The sequence below is a fragment of the Carlito syrichta genome, unplaced genomic scaffold (assembly GCF_000164805.1).
Source record: "Carlito syrichta isolate Samal-C Ts95f unplaced genomic scaffold, Tarsius_syrichta-2.0.1 Scaffold312120, whole genome shotgun sequence".
In the NCBI taxonomy this organism is placed as follows: Eukaryota; Metazoa; Chordata; class Mammalia; order Primates; family Tarsiidae; genus Carlito; species Carlito syrichta.
In genome coordinates, this window is record NW_007256216.1 from 458736 (window position 1) to 474110 (window position 15375).

The 15375-nt window shown below is 41.9% G+C and overlaps 1 protein-coding gene across 2 annotated transcripts; it reads left to right on the forward strand.

Annotated features, from left to right (window-relative positions):
- Positions 1-811: 811 nt before the first annotated feature.
- ZNF23 (zinc finger protein 23) lies at positions 812-11474 on the forward strand. Of its 2 annotated transcripts, none has more exons than XM_021718353.1 (5): positions 812-878; positions 1469-1518; positions 3369-3545; positions 4197-4310; positions 9194-11474. In XM_021718353.1, the coding sequence occupies exons 3-5, from the start codon at positions 3512-3514 to the stop codon at positions 10978-10980; spliced, it is 1935 nt and encodes a 644-aa protein (XP_021574028.1). In that variant the 5' UTR covers positions 812-878; positions 1469-1518; positions 3369-3511; the 3' UTR covers positions 10981-11474. The 2 variants fall into 2 exon arrangements, with proteins under 2 accessions (XP_021574028.1, XP_021574027.1); XM_021718352.1 differs by having other exon boundaries at positions 3419-3545.
- Positions 11475-15375: the final 3901 nt, after the last annotated feature.

The following is a 15375-nucleotide window of genomic DNA, read 5'->3' on the forward strand; positions in this document are numbered from 1 at the left end:
CCTGTTGGTGAGGTCTACCCTTAGGACCTCATTTAACCTTACTACCTCCTCATAGGTCCTGTCTTCAAATACAGTTACATTGGGGGGTTAGGGCTTTAACATGTGAATTTTGGGGGGACATAAACATTTAGTCCATATTACTAACCCTGCGGAAAAAGTCTAGAACATACATACATTTAAAAGAAGAAGTGGGAAAAGCAAAGTAGCTCCATATATGAAAAGGAATTGAAAATAAATTTGGACCAGTGTTTTCTACTACCCTATAAGAGTAAAGTCGAAATCCTAGAAGAAATTGATGCTATTTTAGGAAATTTAAAAATTTCAAGATTTTAGGAGTAGTAAAAATCAGAAAACAGGATAGGTGTGGTGGCTCACGCCTGTAATCCCAACACTTTAGGAAAAAGAAAATAACTGATCCATGTGTTTTTTAATACAATGAACAAAAGGTGCTGAGTCATGGAACTCTAGAACCTATAGTGATCCTAGTAGTGTCTTATCTCTTGAACTGAATTATTGTTATAGGACTCTTTGTTTTGTTATTCTGTAGGCTCTGCATACAGTTTATATATACCCTTTAGTATGTATGATATGTGTCAGAATTGTAAAATCCTAGGGTTCCTGGCAGTGAGTATCAATGTCATAGCCAGAAGGAGTCCTAAGCACTGAGCCAGATCATTCTCTTCTTCCTGTGGCAGCTCCTGTTTGCACTCTATTTGAATGCAGGCTGCCTGTGTTTTGCATCTTCTATGAGGGGCTGTATTGCTTCTGGTGGGGAGTGACTTGTCTCACGTTTGTCTCTCTGTTTCTTCTCAGCTCCAGCCCTTCTCTGAGAGGGATACTAGGTGACAGCAGCCATGCTCCTGACAGCCTGGCCTCAGGTGAGCTGTGGGTCCTTCAACTCTACCTCTGGACTGTTTCAGATTGAGGAGAATTAATAAGAGGAGCTGGTGAGCCTTGGGATGAAAGCTGCTTCTGCCTGCTGGACTGGAACTTATGGGAAAGAGGAAGCATGAAGGGAGGATGGCAGACCCCAGGACAGTGGCAGGAGATAGCCGGAGAGTGAGCCCAGAAAGCAGGAGGGTCATCTTGTGCACATTGAGGTTTTCTGCTCCTCTCTAGAGGGCTCTAGGTGAATGGGGATGTGGAAGCTGCTCATGTAGGCTGCTCTGTACTTGGATGTGAATGGAGGAGAATCACAGAGGACTGGGATTCTCTGTGTGGGGATGTAAGGAAGAGGAGTAGCATGACCAGATCAAAGAGAAGAATGACTGAGCCTCTAATTCGGGGAGAAGGGGAACATACAGGGAGTGGAGTCGAGAGGGGAACAACAGGGTGTCTTGTGGGACAAAGTGTCTCATTGTCCTTGTGAGGCTTTCAGGCTTGGGGTGTAGTGACTCTCTGATAAGACCTCTGCACCTTCTCCCCCAGAAAAATAAGCCTGCAAACCAAATTTTCCATACACTTTCAGGGACTTCATGGACCCCCTGAAGCTCATCCATGGACCTCCATGGACTACAGGTTGGGAACAATCATAGTCACAGTAACACCAGTAACATTGAGTTACTATGCTGCAGGCCTTGTACTAAGTCCTTTGCATGATCATTCAGTCCTGACAGCTGCCCTCGGTGATAGGTGATGTGTTGTACTCAGAATTTCTACCAAAAAAGAAGTGAAGGCAAAGGGGAGTAGAGTAATATGCCTAAAGTCACAAAGTTACTGATTGTGTGGTTTGGAACTGCTCAGCCATAAGATAACTGTGGAACCGGTGACATTAACTTGGTCAGATTTGTGATGTGTATGGAAGAGTTTTTAGGGAAGAATCAAAAGTAAGGTGACCACTTCAGGAAGAATCCCACTGGTCCAGGTGACATGGGCATCATCAAGGCAAGTAACTGTTAAAAGAGAAGGGATCCAATTCAAGTAAGCATTCAAGTAATGCTTAAGACATAAAAATCTTTAGGACACAGACAGTCAAAGGATTAGGGGAGGGGATAAGGGAGAGGTGGGAGTCGAGAAAGATTCCAAGTTTCTAGCTGAGGTTTCCTGTGTGTATGGTGCTGACACCAGCTGAGGAATGAGCTTTGGAGGATATGCCAACTTACTGGGGAAAAGAGTAGTGGTAGCATGCAGTGAAGGCATTTAATTTTATGCAGAGAAGTTGCTCGTTCTATTCCAAGTCACACAGAGAAGACTTTTAGAGACACCCAAAGGTTGGGGGCCAGGCATGGTGACTCATGCCTGTAATCCCAGCACTTTGGGAAGCTGAGGAGAAAGGATTACTGGAGCTCAGGAGTTCAAGACCAGTCTGGGCAACAGAGTGAGACCTCGTCTCTACAAAAAAATAAAAAAATTAGTTTGATGGCACACACCTGTAGTCCAAGCTACTTGAGAGTCTGAGGCAGAAGGACACCTGAGCCCAGGAGGTAGAGGCTGCAGTGAGTTGTGATTGTGCACTACACTTCAGCTTGGGCAACAGAGACCCTGGAACACCTAAAAGTTCAACTAGATTTGTTGATGAGTTGATAGGTGCAGGTCAGTGGAATCAAGGAAAACAGATATTTGCAGAGGAGTTGGGAGGCAAATCTCTGCCAGTGAGATCCCATGGTTGTTATAGAAGGCAGGTGGGCAGAGAGAGTACTACAACTGCCCAGGAGAGAGGAGTTGGCCCTGAGTGGCAGAGCCCTTGCTAACCACACAGCTTAGCGATGCAAAAGGGAGAAGCCAAAAGGGCTACTCAGTAGCCGACCAGTGGGAAGACTGGTATTTCCCAAATCTTGGAGAAACAGTGAAGTCTTGGGAAAAGTTAAGAAGGATGAGGCTTGAATGGGAGAGGGTAACAGAGTGCTGGGTTTCCAGCCTGGGCAGCACTAAGCTTCCTTGGTTGGAGATGCTCAAGCAGAGGCTACACAGCCCCTTGTTGGGAGTCTCTGATGGGAATCAGGTGGCAAATGAGGGCTGGATGAAATGGAAGCTATGACTATTTTGAGGGGGATGGCTTGAGGCATGAGGATGAGGGTGAGATGTGGGGAGCAGAACATGGCTGAAGTTGCAGGGGGGAGTGCTAAGACCTCAAGGGAATGATGTGGGAACTGCTGGTGGATCAGTCCTGAGTCTCTAGTGGGGAGTGGCCTATCTAAAAGTGGGGTTGCTTGAGGGAATTGGCTTATGGGAAAAAAAGTTTATCTTTCAGCCTGGCTTGTGTTATCTAGTGTAAAAAGTGGCATGAGGTTTTTCTGCAGTGGGTGAAATGGGATATTCCATGGTTTACTTTCCTGGTGCTTTTTCTTAAATCTTTCCCTTGTCATTAATTTTGTGCTTTCACAAGTTCCCTCCCCAAACCCTTATACTGCCCTCTGCCCCTCACTTAGGGCCTGAGCCATGGAATTGGCCCTAGGGCAGCAGGAACCTGTTGTTTCAGAAGTTGGTGACCTTTGAGGATGTTGCTGTATACTTCACCCAGACAGAATGGGATGGCCTATCCCCTGCACAGAGGACCCTGTACAGGGATGTGATGCTGGAGAATTATGGGAATGTGGCCTCCCTGGGTAAGACCTCTCTTCCCCTGGCACCCAGATTTAGCCATTTAGGGTTTTTGGCTTCTTTCTCCCTTACAGGTTGCAGGTGGGGTCTCTGGTAATCTTTTACTAAGTGGGAATCCCAGGGCTGTTCCTAACCTTCTAGACTTAAGAGTTGCTGGGAACAGCAAACCCCAAGCACTTTGTGGGCCTATATAGGAACTTGCTGGAACGGGTGTTCACTTTTGATTCACCCCATGGAAGCTGTGTTTAGACACAATGTGGAATATGATAACTTCCTGTTCCACAGCAGTATCTTCAGGTCTGCCATCACCTTACCTGTGTCATGAGACTATTCAAGGATCTCAGTGGACTCAATATTTCAGACCAAGGTCAAAAGTAATAGCCTTTGGGGCACAATCTCTCTGTTTACCCTCCATGAGGTCTTTTGGACCCATAGTCTGGGCCCTTCCCAAGCTCTCTTACACCTTCCCAAGCCCTCACCCCCAGCTTCCCTTCCAAAGCTCCCCAACCTTTCCCAAGCCCCCCAACACTTTGCGTAGTCCTTAGACTTGGGACCCCCTGGGCCTCTTTCCTTTCCATTGCCAAGACAATATGAGAAAAGGCTTAGGAACTTATCTGTGGGAGATTACCCATCTGTCCTGATTACTCCTCCCATAGGATTTCCACTTCTCAAGCCTGCTGTGATCTTGCAACTAGAGGGAGGAGGTGAACTGGGGGGCCCATCTCCACTGGCTGTTGGAACACGAACAGACTCCCAGGACCTCTGGAATGGTAAGGGAGACACCTGTTGCCCATTCTGTTGGAAAGTTTAGGAAGAAAGCCAACTTTAACAATCTGTAAATATCCCACATTTATTGACCAACCATACAGAGTAAAGTTTGAGTAACTTTTGAAGTTTTATAGAAGTAGGTATAGTCCTGTTTTTGAAGTGTTCTGTGTCTAATACTGAGAGCAGATATTTTTGCAAATGCCTCATTCTAACTCTTTTCAATTCTAATTTTGGAATTTTGCCTTTCTCAGACAAAACTAATGGATTCAGTAATCTTTTGGGTCCTTGCCATTTTCTAAGCATTGTTTACTTAACGTGGAGAGTCCAGAGCTAACAGCCTTTTTACATTGAAAGGCAGAGGTGGTTAAGAGCAAAGTCTTTAGGGTAGATTTTCCTGAGGTCCAGTCTCAACTGTACTACTTCCTAGTTGAATGATTTTGAGTGGGTTAATTATTTGAATTATCTAAAATTTGGTATTCTCATCTCTGAAAATAAGATACTAATAATAAAAGGTTATAGTACTGGTCTTATGAGTTAAGGATTGAATGACATAACACATCAAGTGCCTAACCTATAATATGTGCTCAATTAAATGTTTTTATTTTGGTGGGGGACAGCTGTACATAGCAGAAGTAAGTGGAATGGAGGAAGTATGCTCAATTCATGCTTCTTAAATGTTGATGTGTAAATGAATCACCTGAGGTCTTAACAGATATGCAGTAAGTCTGGGGCAGGGCCACGTTCCCAGTGATGCCAGTGCTTCTGGGTGTCAGGTCAAACTTGAAGTAGCTTCAAGATATCAGGAGGTGAATGAATTGGTGGTCTTTCAAAAAAGTACTTTAGTGATACATATCAAGAACCTTAAAAAAGTGTGTACTTGGTAGCCTGTATAGTCCCTTCAAGGACTATACCCTAATAAAGTAATCAGAGTTACAGACAAAGACGTATGTGCATAGAATTTCATCATAATTTAATTTAATTTAATTTATTTATTTAGTTTTCTTTTTCTTTTTTTTTGTGTTGGAGTCTCACTCTGTTGCCCAGACTGGAGTGCAGTGGCTGCTCCCGGACACTGCAGCCTCGACCTGCTGGGCTCCAGCAATCCTTCTGCCTCAGCCTTCCAAGTAGCCGGAATTACAGGCATGTGCTACCATGCCTGGCTGATTTTTTTACTTTATTGTAGAGATGAGGTCTCGCCAAGTTGCCCAGGCAGGTCTCGAACCCGTGAGCTCAGGCAATCCACTCACCTCAGCCTCCCAAGACGCGGAATTACAGGCTGAGCCACCGAGCCCGGGTTATTTATTTAGTTTTCAATAGTGATGAGGTCTCTCTATGTTGGCCAGGCTGGTCTTGAACTCCTGGTCTCAAGTGATCTTCTTGCCTCAGCCTCCCAAGCTGCTGGGATTATAGGCGTGAGCCACTGTGCCCGGCTACTATTTTATATAACAAGATATTGGAAATGATATGAATTTTCACTCTAAGAAGAATGGTTTAATTCAGGTACCTCTGCAGGATGGAATACTATTATCACAATTAAAAATATATTTTTACATTATATCTAAAGATATTGAAAAATGATCATGAATGTTAAAAAAGTTTTCAGTTTTGAAAAAAATGTACTTGTTTTTAGAAAACTGATTGAAAGCAAAATGATTGGGGAATAAGATACATTAGATTAGTAGGACACTAGACAGCCGCCCCATCCTCGATTTTACTTTCCATGGTTTCTTTTACCTGAGGTAAACATTGGACCAAAATGATAGTTTGAGAGAGAGACCACATTCATACTTTTATTACAGTATATTGTTATAATTGTTCTGTTTTATTTCTAGTTATTGTTCATCTCAGAATGTGCCTAATATATAAATTTAACTTTATCACAGGTATATATGTGTGGAAAAAAACATAGTATATATAGAGTTCAGTACTAATTGAGGCTTCAGGTATCCACCAGGGGTCTTGGAACATATCCCTTGAGGGTAAAGGGAAGACTACTGTAGTACTATCATTATTTTTAGGTAGTTATATTTCAGGAATTGTTAACTTTCTTCTTTGTAAATTTCTTTTTTTTTTTTCTTTTAACAGAGCCTTAGTTTGTCACTCATGCTGGAGTGCAGTGGCACAATCATGGCTCACTGTATCTTCGACCTCTTGGGCTCGGGTGGTCCTTCCACCTCAGCCTCCCAAGTAGTTGGGACTACAGGCATGTGCCACCACACCCAGTTAATATTTCGGCTTTTTTTTTTTTTTTTTTTGAGTCATGGTCTCACTCTTGCGTAGGCTGGAGTGCAGTGGCCTGATCTTGGCTCACCATAGCCTTGAACTCTGAGGCTCAAGTGATCCACCTGCCTCAGCCTCTTGAGTAGCTGGGACTATGGGTATGTACCACCATGCCTGGCTAATTTTTTGATTTTTTTTTTTGTAGCGACAAGATCTTGTTTTGTTTCCTAGGCCGGTCTCAAACTCCTGGCCTCAAGCAATCCTCCTGCCTTGACTTTCCAAAGTGCTGGGATAACAGGTGTGAGCCACTGATCCCAGCCAATTTTTTGATTTATATAATAGAGATGAGGTCTCACTATGTTGCCCAGGTTAGTCTCGAACTCCTAGTCTCAAACAGTCCTCCCGTCTTGGTCTCCCAAAGTGCTGGGTTTACAGGCATGAGCCACTGTGCCCAGCCTCTTTTTAAGTTTTTGATACTAAAGATGTTTTGGTTAGTTTGAGCTATATAACAGAATGCCATAGACTAGATGGCTTATAAAAGACAGAAATTTATTTCTTGCACTTTTGGAGACTGGGAAAAGCGCAAGCACAACGTGCAGGCAGATTCTTTGTCTGGTCAGGGCCTGCTTCCTGGTTAATAGACAATCATCTTCTCACAGTTATCTTCTGACATGGTAGAAGGGAAAGGAACTCTCTGGAATCTCTTATAAGGGTATTAATCCCATCCATGAGGGTTCTACCATAGCCTCGCCTCCTAATACCATCATATTGGGGTTTAGAATTTCAACATATGAATTTCAGGGGCAGGGAATAAACATTCAGTCTATAGGAGCAGATGAGTATTTTTTTTATTTTTATTTTTATTTTTTTTTGAGTTGGAGTCTCTGTCGCCAGACTGGAGTGCAGTGGCTGCTTCCAGCCACTGCAGCCTCGACCTGCTGGGCTCTGGCGATCCTTCCACCTCAGCCTTCCCAGTAGCTGGAATTACAGGCATGCACTACCACACTCGGCTGATTTTTTGACTTATTGTAGAGATGAGGTCTTGCTGCCCAGGCGGGTCTCGAACACACGGGCTCAGGCAATTCACTCACCTCAGCCTCCCAAAGGCGCGGGATTACAGGCTGAGCCACCGAGCCCAGCTGAGTAATTTTTTTAACTGGGAAAAAAGAAACTATTATTTTGAAAATGCTTACTAGGGAAATCCAAGCAATTATGGTTTATTGAGGGAAATTATAATGAAATATTAGGGCAGGGGGCATATTAAATGTGATTGAAGAAAGAGGAAAAATGAAAAAGCAAAGCATTTTTGGGCCAAGTTTTTGAGAAATTTGGGAACAAATGTAGAGATCAATAGTTCTAAAGACCATTGGGATTGTAGAAAGAATTTTAGGGAATGATCAAGTTTAGGATTGGGGAAGAGGTGGAAGGAAAAGACAAGGTTAATATAGCAGTATTTGAAGGGGGGTGAGAAGAGAGCCTTTCTGAAATAGAGAAAAATGAAGTTGAAGGAGGAATTTTGGAAAGTGTAGAGTTGAAGTTTTAAGGAAAAATAAAAAAATTCATTCCCTTTTGCTTCTTGGTGCTGCTAACACGTCAGCTCCAGTGTTCCACATATTGTTGGAGTTTGTGCCTCTTCCTTCTTAAGCATTTCCCATTTTTAATAATAAGGAACTCAGTGTAATAGGGTCAACTAAGAAAATACTGCAGTGTGTAAAAAAGTATGGTTTGATGGAAAAAAAAAGATAATCTAGTGAACAAGACCTAGAATTTTATTGAACTGTAGTCACTTTTAACCTTCATGTCATTAGTTATGTCCTTTACAATGGCCTTGCCTTATGCAGAGTTAGACTGGTGATCATTTTATTTTATTTTTTTTGAGTTGGAGTCTCACTCAGTCGCCCAGACTGGAGTGCAGTGGCTGCTCCCGGCCACCGCAGCCTCGACCTGCTGGGCTCCAGCGATCCTTCTGCCTCAGCCTTCCAAGTAGCTGGAACTACAGGCACGCGCTACCATGCCTGGCTAATTTTTGATTTATTGTAGAGATGAGGTCTCGCCAAGTTGCCCAGGCGGGTCTCTAACCCGTGGGCTCAGGCAATCCACTCACCTCAGCCTCCCAAAGGCGCAGGATTACAGGCTGAGCCACCGAGCCCGGCTAACTGGTGATCTTTTTAATCATTACTTTAAAATTTATAACACTAACACATACTCAAAACAATACAGAAAATATATAAAGTGGGAAAACAAGACTATCAAACTTTCTGTGTCAGTTTGTTCAGTTTCTTATGTATTCTTCCAGAAGTTTTCTAGATATGTACAAGTGTGTATATTTATATATATATATATGTGTGTGTGTGTGTGTATGTGTGTGTGTGTCTGCCCTTTTTATTTTTCTCTGCACGAGCGCAATCTACTCTATATACTGTTTCTCAACTTGTTCTTCCATTTATAGTGTATCTTGGGTATCTTTTTATGTCAGCATATATGGATTTATTTTATTATTTTACTAGCCACACATTACTCCATCTATATGGATAAACCCTAGATTCTTTGATCTAGTCTGGTGATTTTAAAGAACCCTCTGATTATTATGATCCTTTATAATACAGTTCTGTTTTTTTTTCTAAAATTGTTCTTACATGATATTTTTTGTTTCTATTTTTTATAGTAGATATTGATATTCAGACTGACAATAATTTGACAAAGGAAATGTGTGAAGAAAAAGGTAATACATTATTTGAACTTCAGAAGAACTTCTCCCAGGAAGCAGACTTTTCAGAACCCTATATTCTAGAGAAACAACAGAAAGTCCACTCAGGAGGAAATTCGAAGATGGGAAAGAGCAATGTTATTGTTGGAACAGTGAAAGATGAGATGAGCTCCATGGAGGAGTTTTTCTTAAGTCAAAGTCCAAACTTGTATCAGTGTCATACCGTCTCCACTGGAGAGCAGCCTCCTGAGTGTTCAGGACTGGGGAAACCCATCAGCTTTGACACAAAACTTGTTAAGCATGAAATAATAAATTCTGGGGAAATGCCTTTCAAATGTGAAGAATTAGTGGAAACCTTTAGGTGTAACTCTCAAGAAAGCTACACTGAGGAGAAGCCTTATCAATGTATAGAGTGTGGCAAAGCCTTCAGCCTTAATGAAAAATTAATTTGGCATCAAAAACTTCATGGTGGGGAGAAACCCTTCAAATGTGTGGAGTGCGGGAAAAGCTTTAGCTACAGTTCCCATTATATCACACATCAGACAATCCACAGTGGAGAGAAGCCCTATCAGTGTAAGGTGTGTGGGAAGGCCTTCAGCGTGAATGGGAGTCTAAGTAGGCATCAGAGAATCCATACGGGAGAGAAGCCGTATCAGTGCAAAGAGTGTGGAAATGGCTTCAGTTGTAGTTCTGCATATATTACACATCAGAGAGTCCACACTGGAGAGAAGCCTTATGAGTGTAATGACTGTGGGAAAGCTTTCAATGTTAATGCAAAATTAATTCAGCATCAGAGGATCCACACTGGAGAGAAACCTTATGAATGTAATGAATGTGGAAAAGGCTTCAGGTGCAGCTCCCAGCTTAGGCAGCATCAGAGTATCCACACTGGAGAAAAGCCTTATCTGTGTCAAGAGTGTGGAAAGGCCTTCAATAATAATGCAAAACTCATTCAGCATCAAAGAATCCACACAGGTGAGAAACCCTATGAGTGCACTGAATGTGGAAAAGCCTTCAGTGTCAAAGGGAAGTTAATCCAACATCAGAGAATTCACACCGGTGAAAAACCCTATGAGTGTAATGAATGTGGAAAAGCCTTTAGGTGTAACTCGCAGCTTCGGCAGCATCTGAGAATCCACACTGGGGAGAAGCCCTATGAGTGTAATGAGTGTGGAAAAGCCTTCAGTGTTAAAGCAAAGCTAATGCAGCATCAGAGAATTCACACTGGGGAGAAACCCTTTGAATGTAATGAGTGTGGGAAATGTTTTACTTCTAAAAGAAACCTACTTGATCATCACCGAATCCATACTGGAGAAAAACCCTACCAATGTAAGGAATGCGGAAAAGCCTTCAGTATTAATGCCAAACTAACTAGGCATCAGAGAATACACACTGGGGAGAAACCTTTCAAGTGTATGGAATGTGAGAAAGCATTCAGCTGTAGTTCTGACTATATTGTGCATCAGAGGATCCATACTGGAGAGAAACCGTTCAGATGTGTGGAATGTGGCAAGGGCTTCCATGTTAATGCCCATTTAGTTCGACATCAGAGAAGCCACACTGGGGAGAAACCATTCAGATGTATGGAGTGTGGCAAAGGCTTCAGCTTTAGTTCTGACTGTATTATACATCAGACGGTCCACACTTGGAAGAAGCCATATGTGTGTAATGTGTGTGGGAAAGCCTTCAGGTTTAGCTTCCAACTCAGTCAGCATCAGAGTGTCCATAGTGAAGGAAAATCCTAATAATGAGAAAGATGTAGAAAACTCTTAAGGTTCATGCCAAAATGGATCAAGTATCAGATTCACCTGGTGAAAAACTCTGAAAGTAAAGTGAATATGGAAACAGATCTTTTCTATTTTATTCAATTTTTAATCCAGAAAGGATGTCCAGTTAAGAAGAGACATCCAAAAATAAATAGCTTTGTTTTGTACCAACAGGAAAGAAAACATAGAGAAAGAAAATAATCCTATTCCCAGCAGCATCAAGAAAAGTAGATTTTCTAGGAATAAGCAATTATTATGGAGGACCTAGATGGAGAACATTAAGTCTTCACTGAGGGCCACTGAAGGAAACTTGAATAGTTGGGGCGAAAGAAACCTTGTTCTTGGATAGGAAAACCTACATTATAAAGATAATCTACCTAAGTTAATTTATTTCTTTAAAATTTTTGACAGTAAGCATGCATTGCTTATGAAAAGAGGAAGAATAATAAAGATTACTTTAAAAAAGGAAAAAAGATGTGAATAGATATTTTTATTTCCATAGAATAGAGAAAACCTTTTTAAGCATTAGATGAAAGCTAGAAACCAGCCTCAGGGAATGTATTGATCTATTAACTACTGAAACTAAATATTTCTGTGTTTTTGTTTTAAACAATCCCAAATAAGCTTAAAACATAAGAAGTGGAAATATCTTTGTAAAATTTGTGATATAAAAGTGTAATATCTAATACAAAGATATTTTACAAGTAACAGAGAAGTAATTTAATAAAAAACCAGCAAATGACACTGATACTAACAGGAAACTTTTAAAAAGATACTGAAGTGACTATTTAAGAAGAGATGTTTGATCTCAGTAGTACTCTAAGGAGTGAAAATTAGTAAGTTGTTTTTTTTTTTGGCATATCACATTGGTATATATGCATACCTGGAATACTATGCAGCTCTCAAAAATGACATTTACTCTAGATACCCTTTATGTGTCAGTCAACAAGATAGTATGAGGATTCCTGTTTTGTAGTAACTGGAACTCCTCCACAAACAAATGGCTCGTGAGGTCCTGTAGAAAGGTGGCTGCCTTGGTTTTCCAGTCTCGGTGCTCTTCAAGGACTCTGGTTCCATGAAAATCTTGGAAGTCACTTTCAAGGCAGTCTTTAGAAGAGACTCTTACCCCTTAAAAAAAAAATTCTAAGCAATAAAAAGCAGTCAAACTGTTAGAAAGCCGAAGAAGAACAGGTCCAGGTATAATGGATAGAAGCGACCAAAAAACACAGGCAAGACAGGGACAAGAGAACTTTTCCACCCTACAAGTGCTACACACTCCTCATCATGCCCCCTCTCTGAACTCTTGTAAACACATGCTATCTCTGGCTCCCAGGCTTCTTAGAAACTAGTCTGCATTTAGTTTAGAATGAGGTCCAAGACCACCAGAGGTTTTCTGAATATGGGACAATTATTTAAGATACGTGGGCTGGAAACATCACCGTTCTTTCAGATTCTCATGCTCTTCGTCTGGCATTCCACAGATAGAAACAGAAGAAAAAGTAATCACTGGTAAATGAGACTTGCACCACCCAGAAACTCTCATCTCCTCACAAGTGCAGGCCCAGAGTTACCCAAATGTCCTGAAAGACATGAATGAATGAATGGGGTTGCTTAGAGTGACAATGAGTGGTAGGGAGGGTGGAGAACTGAAGAATGCATGCCCTACTTAAAGAGGGCAGCCCCTACTCAACTATAGCAAATTGTGTTTAGGCAGGAAAGCAGGTCTGGTAATGCCAAATAATCCGAGTTAATATATTATATATACTGGATGTTTGAAAATCTCTCCATGTTGATTTTAGCAGAAATCCATCTGTAGGTTGTGGTTTTCTTTAGTAAATTAAGGAGAAAGAATCTGGAAACCAGGAAGAGAAATGAGCACAGAGGAAAGAGGGTTATCACAGAGTTATTTCAGTATCACCAGTAAAGGAAAACTACTCAACACCTCTAACACCAAACGTGTGGGTTTTTCATACAAAACAACTCTAATTCTGTGTGGTGCCACCTGGGTGTCCTACAGTTTAATTCAATTCTGACACTATCGGAGTTAGCAAAGACCCCCACAGATTAAGGGCTCAGTTCCATAAGGCTGCCCCTCCCCCCATTTCAGACACCAATACAAGTAATAGGCCTCCAGGTTATCCACACTTCTGTGCAATTTGGCTACATGTTGGGGGTTCCTATGACCCCCTTCAGATTCAGTAATTTGATATAACGGCTCACAGAACTCAAGGAAACACATTACAAATTTATCGTAGAGGATATATGTCATAAAGGATACAAATAAACAGCCAGATGAAGAGCTACCTAGGATGAGGTCTGGAGGGTCCCAAACAGGAACTTTTCATCCCTGTGGAGTTGGGGGTGTCCCATCTTCCTGGCACATGGATGTGTTAGCCAACTCAGAAGCACTCTGAACCCCATCGTTATGGTTTTTATGGAGATTTCATTATGTACCCACAATTGATTAAATCATTGGCCATTGTCGAGTAACTAGCCTCTCTCCCCAGATTTTAGGGGATGGAGCTGAAAGTTCCAACCCTCTAAGTACCTGGTTGGTTCCTCTGGCAACCAGCCCCCATCCTGAAGTTACCTAGGGGCCCACCAAGAATCTCATTATCATACACTCGAGTGTGGTTCAAAACTGCTTATTTTGACTAAGGAAAGATACTCCTCACACTCTGGTGGTGTCAGAATTGGATTATACTGTAGGATACCCAGTTGCATCCATACAGAATTAAGAGAGTTGTTTTGTATGTAAAACCCACCAGCAGAAATTCACTTCTTATGGTTCACCTTTTTCTTTTATCTGCTTGCTGTGGTTTGTTTTTTGTTTGTTTTTTGTACAGGGTGTTAGTTAAGATAAAATGAAAACCTAGCAAAATGTAAGTACTCCAAATAAATGAACACAGCCACAAAGATTGAAAGATGCAGAGTATCAATGTTTTTCTCTCATGTAGCTGCCTTTGTTTTTTTCTGAAATGTCTTCTTTTAAAAAGTTGTGTGGTACAATACACACAACATAAAATTTACCATTTCCTAGCCTGGGCAACATAGCAACATCTTGTGTCTACAAAAAAAAAAAAAAAAAAGCCAAGGCATGGTGGTTGTGCCAGTAGTGCCAGCTACTTGCTACTTGGGATGCTGAGGTGAAAGGAAGGAAAGAGGGACGTAAGTTGGCAAAGCCCTCATGTCCTAAAAATATACAAGTTTGGCAAAGCCCTTGTGTTTCTGGCCTGATTCCAACAGGAGCTTGGCCAATGTTTTCTTCTCTCCATGTTTGCCCCTGGGAATGTTGATTTAGTAGAATTCAGGTGGGATGTAGCCTGCTTCGATAATAATTTTACTCAGAACTTCAAAGAACACAAATGTTAATAGTTTTGCTTTGACTTACAGAAAATAAAGATGATAGTGCTATAGTAAGCTTGCCAGGGAAAGTCCTGAAGATTAACGTTTTCCCAGCTGATGCTAGCATTAAAATATCTCTTGTTTATGTAGTTTTGCTCTATATAAGAAAATTTACTTTTTTTGATTTATTGTAGAGATGAGGTCTCACCAAGTTGCCCAGGCGGGTCTCGAACCCGCGGACTCAGGCAATCCACTCACCTCAGCCTCCCAAGGCGCGGGAGGGTGTGGTAGGGTGCGCCTGTAATTCCAGCTACTTGAAAGGCTGAGGCGGAAGGATCGCCGGAGCCCAGCAGGTCGAGGCTGCGGTGGCCGGGAGCCGGGAGCGGCCACTGCGCTCCAGTCTGGGCAACAGACTGAGACTCCAACTCAAAAAAAAAAAAGAAAACATGCTGTAAGAATAAACTTGCTCTCACCTATTGAGGTGAGAGACCTCCCGCTGTTCTTTGTCTTTCTTTTCTCATTCCCTCCCCCCACCTCAGGCCCTGCTCTACAGAGGTGTGAAAGGATCGCCTGAGCCCAGGAGGTCAAGGCTGTGGTGAGCCGTGATTGTGCCGCTGTACTCCAGCCTGGGTGACAGACTGAGACCCTGACTCAAAAAAATAAAAATAAAAAAACAAAACAACCAAAAACCAAAACTGTCACTGAGCCAGGGAGGAAGGGACAGGACAAGGGCAAGTTAAAATACCACAAAGCTCTCCCACCAGGTTTCAGTTACTTTTTTAAGCTTTCAGTTGGTTGCTGAAATTTTTGACTATTTTCCAGAGTCCTATGAAGTTGCTTCTGATGGTATTTTATCAGCTTTTTTGATGTTTCTGTTGAGAGACAGGACCTTGGAGTCCTCTACCCTGCCATTTTCATCGATATCACCAGCTTTCATGATTTTTAAACATAGGCAACTAATTCAAAAAAAATTTTTTTCAAAAAGGCTGACTACACCTGTAGGTCACCAACTTGCAATTTGTCTTTACA

Coding starts and splice junctions, on each gene's coding strand:
- ZNF23 (XM_021718352.1), top strand. CDS start 1,498: ATGGACCTCCATGGACTACAG. Junction 1,519..3,418: donor TGGACCTCCATGGACTACAG/GTTGGGAACAAT, acceptor CTGTTGTTTCAG/AAGTTGGTGACCTTTGAGGA. Junction 3,546..4,196: donor TGGGAATGTGGCCTCCCTGG/GTAAGACCTCTC, acceptor CTCCTCCCATAG/GATTTCCACTTCTCAAGCCT.